Genomic DNA, 15,987 nt, shown 5'->3' on the forward strand with positions numbered 1-15,987 from the left:
CCTCCCCTCACTCACCACCCCTCCCCTCACTCACCACCCCTCACCACCCCTCCCTCACCCCTCCCCTCACTCACCACCCCTCCCTCACCACCCCTCCCTCACCCCCTCCCCTCACTCACCACTTCCTCACCCATTCCCCTCACTAGCCACCCCTCCCTCACCCCTCCCCTCACTAACCAACCCTCCCTCACTCCTCCCTTACCCCTCCCCTCACTCACCACACCATCCTCACCCCTCACCCTACACACCTCCCCTCACCTTTCTCCCACTGCCTCCCCTCCGGTTCCCTCCTCCAGGCAGCCCCCCCCCCCCCACACACTATTGTCCGACGCCACGCGCGCCCCCCTTAACCAGGGCGCGGGGTTGAGTGACGCGTTGTCTCAACGATCGCGAGATGCGGGCACCTGAAGGATCACATCCGAGGCATTCGCGTCTCGTGTCAAACAGGCGCAGCCAGAACCGGCTCCTGATTCAATGAGCAGCAGTGTCCAGCAGATGCGATTAGAGCAGCGAGCGTGATGGGAGTGTGATGGGTGTCGGGTTGCGATAGGGGGCAATACGAGAAGGGGCTGTGATGGGTAGGGCGGTTCTGGGAGTTTGGTTGTGTTGAGTGTGATAGGGGTAGGGGGTGTGATGGGAGTAGGGGTGTGATAGGGTTGGGGGTATGATGGGTTGGGGTGTGATGGGTGTGATGGAGGTAGTAGGGGTGTGATAGGGGTCGGGGTGTGATGGGAGTAGGGGTGTGATAGGGTTGGGGGTGTGATGGAGGTAGGAGTAGGGGTGGTGATAGGGGTAGGGGGTGTGATGGGAGTAGGGGTGTGATAGGGGTCGGGGTGTGATGGGGGGTAGGGGTGTGATGTGAGGTAGGAGTAGGGGTGTGATAGGGGTAGGGGGTGTGATGGGTGTGATGGGAGGTAGGAGTAGGGGTGTGATAGGGGTAGGGGTGTGATAGGGGTAGGGGTGTGATGGGAGGTAGGAGTAGGGGTGGTGATAGGGGTAGGGGGTGTGATGGGAGTAGGGGTGTGATAGGGGTCGGGGTGTGATGGGGGTAGGGGTGTGATGTGAGGTAGGAGTAGGGGTGTGATAGGGGTAGGGGGTGTGATGGGTGTGATGGGAGGTAGGAGTAGGGGTGTGATAGGGGTAGGGGTGTGATGGGAGGTAGGGGTGTGATGGGTTGACGTGTGTTGGAGTCTGATGGGAGACATAAGCTTTGCACGCCTTCACCAATTAACACCCACGCCTTTCACACCTTACACGATGTGCACATATTACACAAGCCTCGCGCCTTACACACAACTAACATTCCTCACATCGCCTACAGTACCTTACACCACACTTACACACAGCTTACACTACACTACAGACGTCTTACACCACACACTCATTACACACGCGGCTTACACTACACGCGGCTTACACGTGCAGTGCACGTCTGTGATCGCGATACTCACAGCCTCCGTCCCCGTGGTAACCAGGGCGATGGTGGCGAGGCCTGTGAACACCACCAGCACCACTAACAATAATGATGACTTCTCATGCCCACCACACGGATGATGTCCATTATAATGCCTCCGCCGCTGCTGCTTATGACGATGATGATGCTGATGATGACAAATAGCGTCGATGATAATGGTGATGATGGCAGTGATGCGGATTTTAATAACGCTGCTACTGCTGATGATGATGATGACACAAGTGGGAACACTGCTGCAGATGATGATGATGGTTGCTACCGCTGCTGCTGATGATGATAATGATGGTTGCTACCGCTGCTGCTGATGATGATAATGATGACACAAGTGGGAATACTGCTGCTGCTGATGATGATGGTTGCTACCGCTGCTGTTGATGCTGCTGAAGATGCTGAAGATGTGGTGATGTTACTACTTGCTGCTTTAGAGGACACTGCTGGTAAAGCTGCCGATCACGCGGCTACTGATGTTGACATATCGGCAATGATGATGCTGTTTGGTAGTGATGGTTACGCTGTTGTTGATGATTGTGCTGACGATGATGATGGTGGTTGTGCTCCTAGTAATGCTGATGCTACTGCTGATCACACTGCTGCTTGCTAATTGCATTACTCATACTACTGCTGATAATGATGGTGGTACTCCTGTTAATGATGATGCTACTGCTGATTTTATCACTGAAACTACCGCTGATGCTACTGCTGATTTTATCACTGATACTACTACTGATTTTATCACTGATACTACTGCTGATGCTACTGTTGATTTTATCACTGAAACTACTGCTGATGCTACTGTTGATTTTATCACTGAAACTACCGCTGATGCTATTGTTGATTTTATCACTGATACTACTACTGATTTTATCACTGATACTACCGCTGATGCTACTGTTGATTTTATCACTGAAACGCTGATGCTACTGTTGATTTTATCACTGATACTACTGCTGATGCTACTGTTGATTTTATCACTGATACTACTGCTGATGCTACTGTTGATTTTATCACTGAAACTACCGCTGATGCTACTGCTGATTTTATCACTGATACTACTGCTGATTTTATCACTGATACTACCGCTGATGCTACTGCTGATTTTATCACTGATACTACCGCTGGCTATGATTCTGCTGTGTTGATGATGATGGTGGTGCTACTCCTAATAACGCCGCTGATGCTACCGCTGATTCTGCTGCTGTTGCTGCTTACTGATGGCTATGACACCGCTGCTGGTGGCGCTGCTGCTACTGCTGCTTACTGATGATCCTCATCATCATCAGCCCCGCACGTGTCCGCCCATCGTCAACAACAACGTGCAGAGCGCCGGACATCACAACGCAGGCCGCGTCGTCGTCTGCTTCCCCCCACACCACCACCACTCATCCCCTCCTCTTCCTCCCTCCACCTCCTCACGTTGTTGTTGATGGCGCGCAGGGCGTGAGTGCTCATCTCGCCAGGGGGTTGTGGCCACCACCACTACCACCAACCACCACCACTACCACCACCACGGCGGAGGAGGAGGAGGCGGAGTGGTGTTCGTGGCGGGCGGGGGTCCCGGAGCGCCGCCGCTATCACCACAGCCGCCTGCTGCTGCTGTTGTTGCTGCTTCTGTTGCTGCAGCTTCTAGCTGCTGCTTACTCCTTGCTGCTGCTGCTTCTTGCTGCTGCTTCTGCTTGCTGCTGCTGTTACTGCTGCTGCTTCTTGCTTCTGCTGCTGCTGCTGTTGCTGCTGCTGCTTCTGCTTGCTGCTGCTGCTTCTTGCTTCTGCTGCTGCTGTTGCTGCTGCTGCTTCTGCTTGCTGCTGTTACTGCTGCTGCTGTTGCTTCTTGCTGTTACTGCTGGATCACTGTTTTAGCCCCCCACTCGCTCACTCCCTCCCCACTTCTACCCCACCACCACCACCCTCCTCCTGTCACTCTTCTCCCCCCTCCAACCGCCACCACCTCCAACAACCACCACCAACCACAACCTCCTCCTCTCTTGCAGGCACGCGTCGGACCCCAGCAGTAAGCGCTCGGGCCGGAGCAGCTGACACACGCGGAGCGAGGGGATGGGCAGCGGGGGGGGGGAGACCCTCCTCCACTCCCACCACGCGGTGGGTGGCGTCGGGGGAGAGGCGGTCGCACTCGATCACTCAGTCACTCGATCAAAATGAATGAATCACTCAATTACTCAATCGCTGATCAAAATGAATGAATCACTCAATTACTCAATCGCTGATCAAAATGAATTAATCACTCAATCACTCGATCAATCAATTAGTTACTCAATCAAGTAATCACTCGATCATTCAATCAATTAGTCACTCAATCAATTAATCACTCAATCACTCGATCACTCAATCAATAAATCACTCAGTCAATTAATCACTCGATCACTCAATTAATCACTAGATCACTCAATTAATCACTCGATCAATCAATTAATCACTAGATCACTCAATCAATTAATCACTCGATCACTCAATCAATTACTCACTAGATAACTCAATTAATGAATCACTCAATCAATTAATCACTAGATCACTCAATCAATTAATCACTAGATCACTCAATCACTCAATCACTCGATCACTCAATAACTCAATCAATTGATCACGCAATCAATTAATCACTCGATCAATTAATCACTCGATCACTCAATCAATTAATCACTCAATCAATTAATCACTTGATCACTCGATCAATTAATCACTCAATCAATTAATCACTCAATCAATTAATCGCTCAATCACTCAATCAATTAATCACTCACTCAGTAAATCAATCACTCGATCACTCAATCGCTCAATCGATTAATCGCTCAATCACTCGATCACTCGATAACTCAATTAATCACTCAATCAATTAATCAATCAATTAATCACTTGATCACTCAATCACTCAATCAATTAATCACTCGATCACTCAATAAAATTAATCACTCAATCAATTAATAATTCAATCACTCAATTAATCACTCGATCACTCACCTCACTCACTCGTCCCAGGGGTTGTTGAGGAGGAGGAGGAGCACGTGGGGCAGAGGGGTGGTGAGGCTTTGAAGGTGAGAACGGTGGTGCCCGGGTGAGTGGCGGTGTCGCGCGGATTGATCCGCTGCACTCCCACGGATTGGGGTCGCTCGCTTACTCACTGCCTCAATCACTCACTCAATCACTTATTCACTCGCCTACTCAATCACTTATTCACTCACCCAATCACTCACTGCCTCAATCACTCTATCACTCACCCAATCACTCACTCGCTCACTTATTCACTCGCCTACTCAATCACACACTCACTGTCTCTATCACTCACTCACTTACTCGCTCATTTATTCACTCGCCTAATCAATGATTCACTCACTGCCTCAATCACTGTATCACTAAATGACTCACTCACTCGCTCACTTATTTACTCACTCACTGCCTCAATCATTCTATCAATCACTCAAAAATCACTCACTCGCTCACTTATTCACTCACTCGCTGCCTCAATCATTCTATCAATCACTCAATAATCACTCACTCGCTCACTTATTCACTCGCCTCCTCAATATCTCACCCACTGCCTCAATCACTGTATCACTCACTCAATGACTCACTCACTCGCTCACTTATTCACTCGCCTACTAAATCACTACCTCAATCTCTCAATCACTCAATAACTCACTCACTCGCTCACTTATTCACTCGCCTACTCAATCACTCACTGCCTCAATCACTCTATCACTCACTCAATAACTCACTCACTCGCTCACTTATTCACTCGCATACTCAATCACTCACTCACTGTCTCAGTCACTCACTCGCACACAGACTTATTCACTCGCTTACTCAATTGCTCATTCTTTCACTCTATCACTCAATTGCTCACTCACCGACGTACTTATTCACTCGCGTATTCAATCGCTCAGTCATTCGCCAACTCAACCACCATATCACTCACTCAATGACGGCTCACTAAATTGCTCACCAATTTAATGACTCAACTCAATCACGCGGCCCCAGGGGCTGGTGGGGAATGAGGTTATCGGTGAGGCTGCGGTAAGAAAGTGAGGGTGATAGTGAGGATGTGATGGTGGTGAGGATGTTAGTAAGGCAGGAAGATTTACTCTAAAGATCTGATGGATTTAGTGATGACCGTGGCGAGTCTGCGAGGGTCCTGGCGAAGCGGTGAGGGTATTTTCGGCGAGTCGGTGAGGGTTATGGTGAGGCTGTGATGGTCATGGTGAGCAGCTAGGCCTGGGCTCCGGAACCGCATGCGGCTCTTTGAAATATTCAGGGAGGTTTACCGAATTCCGACTCCTGACCATGGAAGTCAAGTTCACCTTGGGAATCCAGTTTACCATGGAAGTCCAGTTCACCAAGGGAGTCCAGTTCACCATGGGAGTCCAATTCACCATGGGAGTTCAGTTCACCATGGAAGTCCAGTTTACCATGAGAGTGAAATTCACCATGGAAGTCCAGTTCACCATGGAAGTCCAGTTCACCATGGGAATCCAGTACACCATGGGAGTCGAGTTCACCGTGGAAGTCCAGTTTGCCAAGGGAGTCCAGTTCACCATGGAAGTCCAGTTCACCATGGGAGTCCAGTTCACCATGGGAGTCCAGTTCACCAAGGGAGTTCAGTTCACCAAGGGAGTCGAGTTCACCGTGGAAGTCCAGTTTACCATGGAATTCCAGTTCACCAAGGGAATCCAGTTCACCATGGGAGTCCAGTTCACCATGGGCAGGAGTCGGCAACCGACGGCTCCGTTGTAGCATGTGGCTCTATAAAGGACTGCTTCATGACATTATTTATTCAGGACCACCACCAATCTCGTGTATCACCACGTGGCATTGCGCGGCGCTTTGAAATATTGAGTTGTCGGTGTTTTTGTGGTTGTGTTGTTTTTACCGAAAACAAAAGGTGGCTGCTTCTCCTTGTTATTTTGACTGCTGACCGACTTCACCCCCCCCCCGAGCCTGAGCCAGGAGGTTTCTGGATGTCTCGCTCTCGTCTGAAGGTGGCAGTGTCGTCTCGTCTGAAGGCAGAGGTCGCTAACGGGTTTTGATTCCGTACCCGTACCCGGCCGCACCAGGGTCGCAAACGGGTACCCGTACCCGGCCGTACCCTACCCGTACCCGGCCGGGTACGGGTAGGGTACGGGTATTGGGTACCTGATTGCGACCTCTGGGATGAAGCCATGTTGCAGGCGCGGGTGGGTTGATTCTAGGAACTTGAATTGTGAGAAGAGACAAGACGTTGGGAAATGAGTGACAAACAGTACGGGTAGCCGGGTATCGGGTAGGGTACGGGTATCGGGTACCCGGTTGCGACCTATGTCTGAAGGTGGCGGTGTCGTCCCAGAGGGAGCGGCCCCAAGGAGCCAGGCGAGCGACGTTGTTCATTTTGCCATCGGCTTGGGTTGTCCCGTGTTGACACACACACAAGACAAAGATCCACCGTGTAGCCTGTAACCGTCTGTGGGGGCAAGTGCTGTTAGCGATTAGCACCTATGAAGGCCGGCACGGCACACGAGGGGGTGGGTGGCCAACACCGCACCCGACCGCCTTTGTCTCCCCAGTGGCGATGTTTACGCATCGCACCGGGTACTCATTTGAGGCCGAGTCGACCTAGGGAAGGCCCAGGACCGGTTCAAATAATCGTCACCGGTGTTGGCCGTGAGCGGGAATTGAACCCGATTCGCCATGTTCGTAGCTCAACGCGCTAACCGCTCCACCACCGCTCCCCACAACCCCCGCCACGTCTGCTCACATCGCTGCGTCAAATCATCGCAGCCCATGGGGTGCACGGCTCCCCTGCACACCCACGGGCTCTCGTATATGTAGTGGTGGTGTTGACGCGCGCCGACTGTGACAGTGATGGATCACGGGGCGGCACGGGGTGCGGGGTTGGGCACGCGTTGTGGGCGTGGTATGGACGCGCGCGCCGGGAGTGACGGATGACGGGGCGGCGCGGCGTGGGTGGTGAGGCACGCTGAGATGTGGGAAAACAGGATCGTAGCCGGCGCCCAGTGATTGGTCAAATAGGATGGGTGCTCTCAGCGACGTCCGCAGGTGGGGTATAAAGGGGGACGCGCGAGAGCACTCGGGGTTGTTAACCAGTTGAAGATCGAAGACGGAGTTGAAGACATAGTGCCCCGAGACCCCTAGTCCCGCTGTCCTTGTAGGGACCGGGGCCCTGTGTGGCTCGGAGGCGAGACTGTGGGACCCGTGGTTCGACGCCCACGTGGGTCGGGACTGGGGGACCCACAGTCGAGACGGACACCCCGGCAGGGTGTGTCCCGAGTAGCTCAGTGGGCGTTAGTCGCCAGAGTAGCTCAGTGGGCGTTAGTCGCCGGAGTAGCTAAGTGGGTGTTGGTCACCCGGATAGCTCAGTGGGTATTAGTCACCCGAGTAGCTAAGTGGGTGTTAGTCACCCGAGTAACCAAGTGGGTGTTAGTCACCCGAGTAGCTAAGTGGGTGTTAGTCACCCGGGTAACCAAGTGGGTGTTAGTCACCCGAGTAACCAAGTGGGTGTTAGTCACCCGAGATACTACAGTGGGTGTTAGTCGCCTGTGAACCGAAGTTGGTGAAATAAAGAGTGTGCTACCCGTGAAGTCGTCTCCCGCCGAGTTACTACATTACATATACACGGCTGGGCTCTGAAGTCAACAAGCAGCGAATACGGACGGTCTCCTTCCCCACGTTAAAAGTCCCTCCCGTGTAGAAAATATGAGAGCAAGGTTGTTTGATTGTTTTTTTTACACACAAAAAAATGCGATCCCAGAAAGGAATGCCGTGTGGGCTGATGCATAAAAACTAGGAACAAAAACATGTGGAGGGACAGAATCGATTACCGGTATTGAGAGTCGGGAATTGCTAGTCGCCAATGATTAATTTCGTGTCATTGTATAACGAGTCCAATTGCCCGTCATATGACGGGTTCATGAAAAATTAATTAATGAAAAAGACTAAAACATGTCAAGATTCTATCGAATTTGTTTAATCTAACATTTCTTTCTGCAGGTCACATTTGGTGAAAATCAAGGCCGTAGCCAACATTGGGGGGACCGAATCTTCCATGGTGGCTGTGGGTCCCAACCCAGAAAAATATCTAAATCTGCCTGAAATATTTAAAAATTCACTAACACATGGGATGGACTTTTTATTTATTTTTTACAATAATGTCGAATAGTGTATTGTATTACATTGCTCTGTTTTACTTTTTTACCATTTGACGGTGCGGCCGCCACGTGCAGCAGGGAAGCGGCGTAGCCAACCACCGCCGCCCCCCACCCACCACCCAAACTCAAATTGCCGGCGGTGGCCCCCTCCCACAGCGCGGTCTCCCCACTGCTGTGCGCTCCGTTGTTCAGCACGAGCGGAACGACGGCGGCGTGACGGGAGACGCAAAGCCCGTTGCTGAATCGTGTCGCCACGGTGGCTGGGAGATGTTAACTACCTCGCCTGCTACACACGACGTCGTGGGTTCGATCCCGACCCTGAAGCCTGCTGCTGTATATTTGGAGTTTGCGTCTCTCTCATCATCATCACGGTGGCTAGGAGATGTTAACTACCACGCCTGGTCTACAGGAGGTCGTGGGTTCGATCCCGACCCTGACGCCTGCTGCTGTATATTTGGAGTTTGCGTCTCTCTCATCATCGCCACGGTGGTTGGGAGATGTTAACTACCTCGCCTGGTGTACAGAAGGTCGTGGGTTCGATCCCGACCCTGACGCCTGCTGCTGTATATTTGGAGTTTGCGTCTCTCTCATCATCGCCACGGTGGTTGGGAGATGTTAACTACCTCGCCTGGTGTACAGAAGGTCGTGGGTTCGATCCCGACCCTGACGCCTGCTGCTGTATATTTGGAGTTTGCGTCTCTCTCATCATCGCCACGGTGGTTGGGAGATGTTAACTACCTCACCTGGTGTACAGAAGGTCGTGGGTTCGATCCCGACCCTGACGCCTGCTGCTGTATATTTGGAGTTTGCGTCTCTCTCCCCGTGGTCGCGAGATTTCTGCGGCCCCTCCGGTTTTCCCCTCCACATTTAGACTCAACATCACGCGTCGAGAGAGTTTTTGGCCGCTCTACAAATTCCCACGTGATGAGCCATTTCGTCGAGCAATCATTTGTGGTGGCCCAGTCAGCTCATGCTTCTGAAAAAGCCTCTCAGTGGACCTTACCTATTAAAATAAATAAATGTAAAAATAGTTTGTATTCTTTGGGTCTTTCGGTAAAGCCACAAAAGCATTAAGTCAAGAAATAGTTTGTAGTTTATCGTTTATAAGACGAATATTTCAACGTTTACCCTCACCACCGCAGTGGAGAAAAATCTCGTGGAGGTGGAACACCAGGCAACCACAAATAACAAGAGGATGCTAATTTTAGTTGAATAAATAACGTTACGAGGAGGGCCTTGAAGAGTCGCGCGTGCCCGGCTCTGGAGCCGCAGGTTCCCCGAGCCCTCTCCCGTAGGTGGAGCGACTTCTGAGATGAAGTCCAGTGACCCGGTTGGCACACAGAGTTGGGGGGATGGGGGGGGGGCAGCACTTGGCCACCCACGCTGCCACTGAGAGGAATGTTCCACAGGAAAACTTGAGATTTAATTTTCATTCTCACAACTGGAATTTCGCCACAATTAGGCACAAAAACAAAGCATTCACCCGCCCGATATTGCTGGACGCGGTTCTTGGTGACCGAGCTAGAACCATCAACTCGCTACCCTTGCTTGGCAAGCCAGATGATCGCGGGTCACTCTGACCTCTCTGACCCACTCGTGTCACCTCAATCACCATCTCCCAGGCAGTTCTCGAAACGCAATGTTTTTCTACACTGGCTTTTCCGCAATACATCTTCACAGTCAAGTCCCTCACCTGGCTATCTAAATTTCAGTGTATGTTGTTTTATTTGTCCAAGGGGTTTCGTCTTGTTTCATCGCAACCTTTTCCGTTACTCAATCGCGTGTCCTGCCCCGTGCTCTCTTGCCTCCTGCTCCATGCCCTTTGCTCTTTCCTCTGCCCTGCCCGTTTCATGCCCCTTTGTTAATGCCCCCTGGTCCAATGCCCTTCTCCCTATCCCATCAGCCCTCCTCCCCATACTCCACTCTTTTCCTGCTGCATGTGCCCCTGCTTCTTGCTCCACGCTCCATCACGTGGTCACACGGGCACGTGGTCACACGGGCACGTGTCCCTCCGAACCCCCAAAATTCCATTGCTCTCTATTCTCCACTCTCTTTTTCTCTCTCTCCGTGTCCCACGGCCAAACCCGCCATGCCCGCAGCCCCCTAAGAAGCCCCGAGGGCAATGTGGAAGCCGGTGACGCCACCGGCTGGACCAGTGTGGCCGCATTCCTGCGACAGCTGGACAGCAGTCAGCATCTTCAGCATCACAATCGCGAACCGAGTGGGACGCCAGTGCCCAAAGGCGGCACGCATACCTCCTCGGCGCGCAGCTCCTCCTTCCTCGCCCTCCTCCTCCTCGCTCCTCCTCCCCCCGCATCTCCTCCCCAAGTCTCCTCTGTCTCTCCCTCCTCTTAGACCGTCGGGGCTCGGTGGGGTTCTCGCTGCGTCGGATCCACGAGGAGATCGGCAGCCTCCTGTGTGGACGAGGCAGGAAGGACACGAGGGGAGAGCAGAGGGAGGGAGCTCGCGGCCCCCATTGCCCGCGATGTTCGAGCGCGGAGTCGTGGGTCGGCTCCTGAGCTGGGTCACGAACGCGCAGCAGCAGAATGCAGCGGCTGTCGAAGACGAACTCTACCTGCTGCAGCACAAGAGGTGAGTCCTACCTGTGATGTTACGACCTACTAATGGAAGTGAGTCCTACCTGTGATGTTATAACCCCATCAACTAATAGGAGGGAGTCCTGCCTGTCACTTGATCTGATACTGGAAGGGAATGCTAATCGTCACCTGTAAATGTTGTGGATTCACTCTTCAACACACCGGTAGGCTAAAGTAGTGAACTATTTGTCTTTTGTCAACGTGATACTTTTTTGCTGATTGGCCGTGTCGGGTGCTGGAGGGTTACGACACATTTATAAATAACGCGATCTAACCCAAAAACTTTGTTAGGAATAATATTGGTCGCAAAAGCCTCCTACGTGTTAAACTGAATCGTCGACTGGTCTGAGTCCCAGAAGCGAGCCCTTAATTTGCACATGGTCAAGTCCTAGGGGTGAGTCCTACGCATCATCTAGTCCAGTGCTAGATGCAGGTCCTGTCATAGTCTGTCCCGGTACTAGATGTGAGCCCTGCCACAGGGAGCCAGAGGACAGAACGTGATACGACGTCTCAGCCACGTCGTAAGTATGGCGAAAGGTGCCATTTCTCGAAATTCTGGGCAAATAGCGGCGCTGGGATATTGAGCGTTCATAAAGCGACGAGAAATCTTCTGAGCGGTTGGCGACCAATCTCCAGTTCATTGTAACTGAAAACTGCCGTAATTAATAACAGAATTAAACGCAATGTGCATACTGACCCTAACACCGACGATACAAACGTCATGAATATAATAAACATTGCACACGTCAACATGAACTCACCGGAGTGATGACATCACACTGGCCATCCTGGAGCAGCACTCGTTTTGTCTTCCTGCTAGGTGATTGGCTGGTGCAGTGCGAGCGATGACGTTTCACCCTAGCAATCACTTTTACGCTCGCAAGAATTTCGATCTCAATACGACCCCCCCCCCCGCCCCAATTAAAACTAAAACTACAGTTGATTATCGATTATCCGGCACTGCGCGATTATCTGGCTGCTTCAAACATTATCCGGCGGTCTCAGGCCGATCCAGAAAAACCGACAAAACTGCTCAAAAGACTGTAACCCAGTCTGACAATCGGCACTATGTGCATGACAAAAAAATGTAGCTATGCGTTATTTCAGTGTATAATATTATGTACGGGACATACAACGTAAACATTGAACAAACTACGCGTGATTCCATTAGTCCATGCCAAGTCTTCGAAACTGGAGTGATAAGTACGGTGCTTAAAACACAAAAACACATATAACAACGCCTACAAACACAACGTCATACAAGAATGTTGCAAAAATACGCTATGTTTAATATAAATGATTAGTCGGCGTTTTTGAAAATCCGGCACCCCCTCCCCCCCGAAGCTGCCGGCTAATCAATGATAACATTGGTCAACAAAAAAAATCTGGCCTGGACTTTTGCAGCTGTTTTAGACTAATTTCAGGGTGCTGATTCCAAATCTGATCTCAGATTTGCTATATCACATCTCATTTTATGCTATCGGCATACCCCATTTTCATTGATTTTACCCGAAATTAACTCTGTCACTTATGATCGCAAGTTGTTGCGAGTCTGTGACTGCTTTAGTGTTAAAATATGGTGCTGTATTTTTAGGATAGTGTGTTTATAATATAATTTTATGTAGATATCCACATTTATTTAATATTTTTCTTATGCAGTTTTTATAAAAAATGCAATATTTGATATCTCAAAAACCTGATGTGGTAGACAAAAACTGATGCAAGATTTGAAATCAGCACCCCAAAATTACCTTAAAACCGTTGGAATACCTTATGCCAGAAAAAGTGTGTTGACCAGTGTAATCGATGATAATCGATCATAATCGATGATCGACTGTCCTTTACCTTGACTTGGGATCCCCTTTCTCTTAAGACACATGTATAATCGTAATTATATGTATCATTAATTGGCTCTGTCGGGTGGTGGAGGGTTATAGATTTTTAAAAAATCGCCTACACAATCTAACCCAACAAAAAAAACTCAACATTAATCATGAATAATGGTCGTAAATGCATACATATGAAATATACGATCGAATTACAGACAAAATGTTTAGAAATTTTTTTCTGTACTCAGGCCCCAGGGTTCGGCTCTAGAAATTAGTCCAATCAGTCATCCGATTCAATACCAGAGGCGAGTCCGACCCATTACCTGGTCCGGTACTCAACGATAATCCTACAGGTCACCTGATCCAGAACTACAAGTTGAGGTCGACCCACCACTTGGCCCGAGTACAAGAGGTGACCCCCACTGGTGGAGTTGCAAGGACAGGCCACACGGGTAGCAGGGTGACCATAACGGGGTCTCAGGTTCCAATATAAAGTTCGCAGCACCCTCGCGTTTCCATGCAGACCCATGCCGTATCTATGCCTCTCCGCTTGTCGTGATCGATCTGTCCTGGTGGAACATTTCCATGAGCATCATTAAGTTCGTCCCGTGACCCCCCCCCCTACTCACGCTGCCCTTCCTGTTGCCCCCTACGACTCCGTCTCGCAGGATCCGGGAGACCCCGCTGTTCACGGCCGCCAAGAACAATGACGTGGAGGCCATCCAGATGCTGCACAAGCAGGGCAACACGGACCTCCTGCAGCGCGGTGAGTGGCACACGAGGAGGAACATAGAGAGCAATAGAGACACGGGAAGACAGAGAGACACAGAGACGTGGGAGGGACAGGGAAGAGGCATGAGATATACAGCAACAAGTACAAGCAGGGGGGCACGGACCTCCTGCAGCGCGGTGAGTGGCAAGACCCACGCGGAGACAACGGCCGCGAGGGCAGTGGCGTTGCGGCCACACGTGTGGCTTGTCCCGTGGCGCAGTGCAGTGTCACGTGGTGTATGCATGTGTGATGGTGGTAGTGGTGGGTGGAGCGGTCGCTTTGGTGGTTGGCCCACTGCACTGTGACCCCGGTGACCTGAGTTCGATTTCCGGCCGTGGCTCACGTCAGTGATGAATTTTTTAACTGGTCCTGCATGCGCTGTGCCGGCCTTAATATGTTCTTGCTAACAGCACTTGCCCAACCAGTCGACATGGCTGTAGAGGGGTGGTGGGGGTGGGGGGGGTGGGGGGGATCTTTGTCTTTGGTTTTGGACTCGGAACAGCTGGGCCCAACAAGGCTGCTGGTAAACCAATTCATGCCACTGGCCTCCCACGGTAAACTTCTGTGCGATGCTAATGGATCATTTGAACACTTTCTGAGAATGATGGAGAAACCCACTGGACAGGAAAGTCCGCAGGCTGGAAACAAACAAGAACAATGCAGGGAGCACGCGTTGTCCTATCGAGAGGCGTGAACTGAATCGGTGGGGTAGCGTGCTGGTTGGCATGAGCTCTGGTGAACCCCCTGGCCAATAACCCCTCACCCCCCCCCCCCCTCTTCGTTGCCTAGCATCTGAACCCCTCCTGCCCATGGACCCCAGTGCATCTGCACATCCTGCACACTCTATGGCAAGCAGTCTCCATTGCAAGGCCCTGCGGGCCACTAGTGGCCCTTGGTGACCTTTAGTGCGGCCCTGTAATGTGCGCCGCCTCCCGACATTACACAACGAGACAACACCCTCCATCATCATCGTGCTGCTGTCAAACCCCAATGGATTCAAATAATGTGTGTGGTGACGCTCACGCCGACGATGTCTTCCCGGCGAAAGTGCCACCCCGCCCCGCCATCCTCTGAAAACGAGTGAAGAACACCGCTCTAAAGCCATGCGATGGAGCTAAACGGCCTTTTCAGTTTCTCCACAATTTCTCAACGCCAATTACCGAACAAAAAACCCGTTAGGAGTCTGCGGCCGATGATTGCGATTCCAATTTGTCTGAAATTAGCCGTGAGGCAGCTCGCCCGCAGCGCGTGAGGCTTCGATGTCACCGGAGCCCTTCGTGGCTTCGCTGATCTTTTGCAAACGAAGGCGGCTTGTGGCGAAGCAGGGCCCTAGTGTCCGATAGGCACAGTGGGTGCTGTGCCTAGAGTCTACGAAAACTAAAGGGCCGATGAGAAAAACATTTTTACCAGGTTTTGTTGTTGTTGTTGTATGATTAAACATTTTTTTTACCGAGATATCTTCTTGAATAAATATATTTATATAGCAAGTGAGGCATATTACACCTAAAATCACAGTCAAACAAATATTTAAGCTTCAACAAAAGTAAAGCAACATGGCGCTCACCACACGGTCGTCCTGCCATTCAATTTGTTATCGATGAAAATGAATGGCATCCTTTTAAGGCTGCGTCATCCGAATTGATAATCAGAGTAAAAAATTGTTGAAGAAATTTTCGCTTATAATATCTTTAGGCTTACCTTGTTTCTTTTTTTTCATTTCAAATTAAATCTGGATCACACAGTGCGCTCCCATCAAATGAGGGCACAGACTAAATAATTAACGTATCGGTAATAACATCTGTCCAGTGGCTGGACGAAGTAGGCGTGAGTAGTCGCATAAGCAGCAGCAGTACCAACGAAACAGAAGTGCCTAGGGCCTAAAAGAACCTTAATCCGGCCCTGTGACGAAATGTGGAGAGGTGAGCACCATGGGTCAAGACTCTTCCTTAACAGGGCATAAGCAGATCTGGAGGCAAGCTGCTTCTGAACGCGGTCAGCAGATTCAAAACCACGACAGCAAGAGACTTGCGATGTACAGCCTGGAACATTTTCAAGCCTCGGCATCGCACTGACCAAGAAAACATTATCATCAACAGACGGACGGGGCTCTAAATGCTCTTCAATTGAATTGAATTATAACGGAAGCTCACCAAAGAGTGAACTCATT

At 50.8% G+C, this 15,987-nt stretch overlaps 1 protein-coding gene across 1 annotated transcript in view; it reads left to right on the top strand.

Moving 5' to 3' along the window:
- The first annotated feature begins 10,804 nt into the window (after positions 1–10,804).
- Positions 10,805–15,987, top strand: part of LOC144730778 (transient receptor potential cation channel subfamily V member 6-like) — a 30,642-nt gene continuing 25,459 nt past the window's right edge. The window contains exons 1-2 of the mRNA XM_078611521.1: positions 10,805–11,214; positions 13,717–13,814. Coding sequence (XP_078467647.1) covers positions 11,108–11,214; positions 13,717–13,814 — 205 coding nt within the window. The 5' untranslated portion in view covers positions 10,805–11,107. The remainder of the gene's footprint in view (positions 11,215–13,716; positions 13,815–15,987) is intronic.

This window comes from Lampetra planeri, chromosome 36, assembly GCF_965212315.1.
Source record: "Lampetra planeri chromosome 36, kcLamPlan1.2.h2, whole genome shotgun sequence".
Taxonomy (NCBI): domain Eukaryota; kingdom Metazoa; phylum Chordata; class Hyperoartia; order Petromyzontiformes; family Petromyzontidae; genus Lampetra; species Lampetra planeri.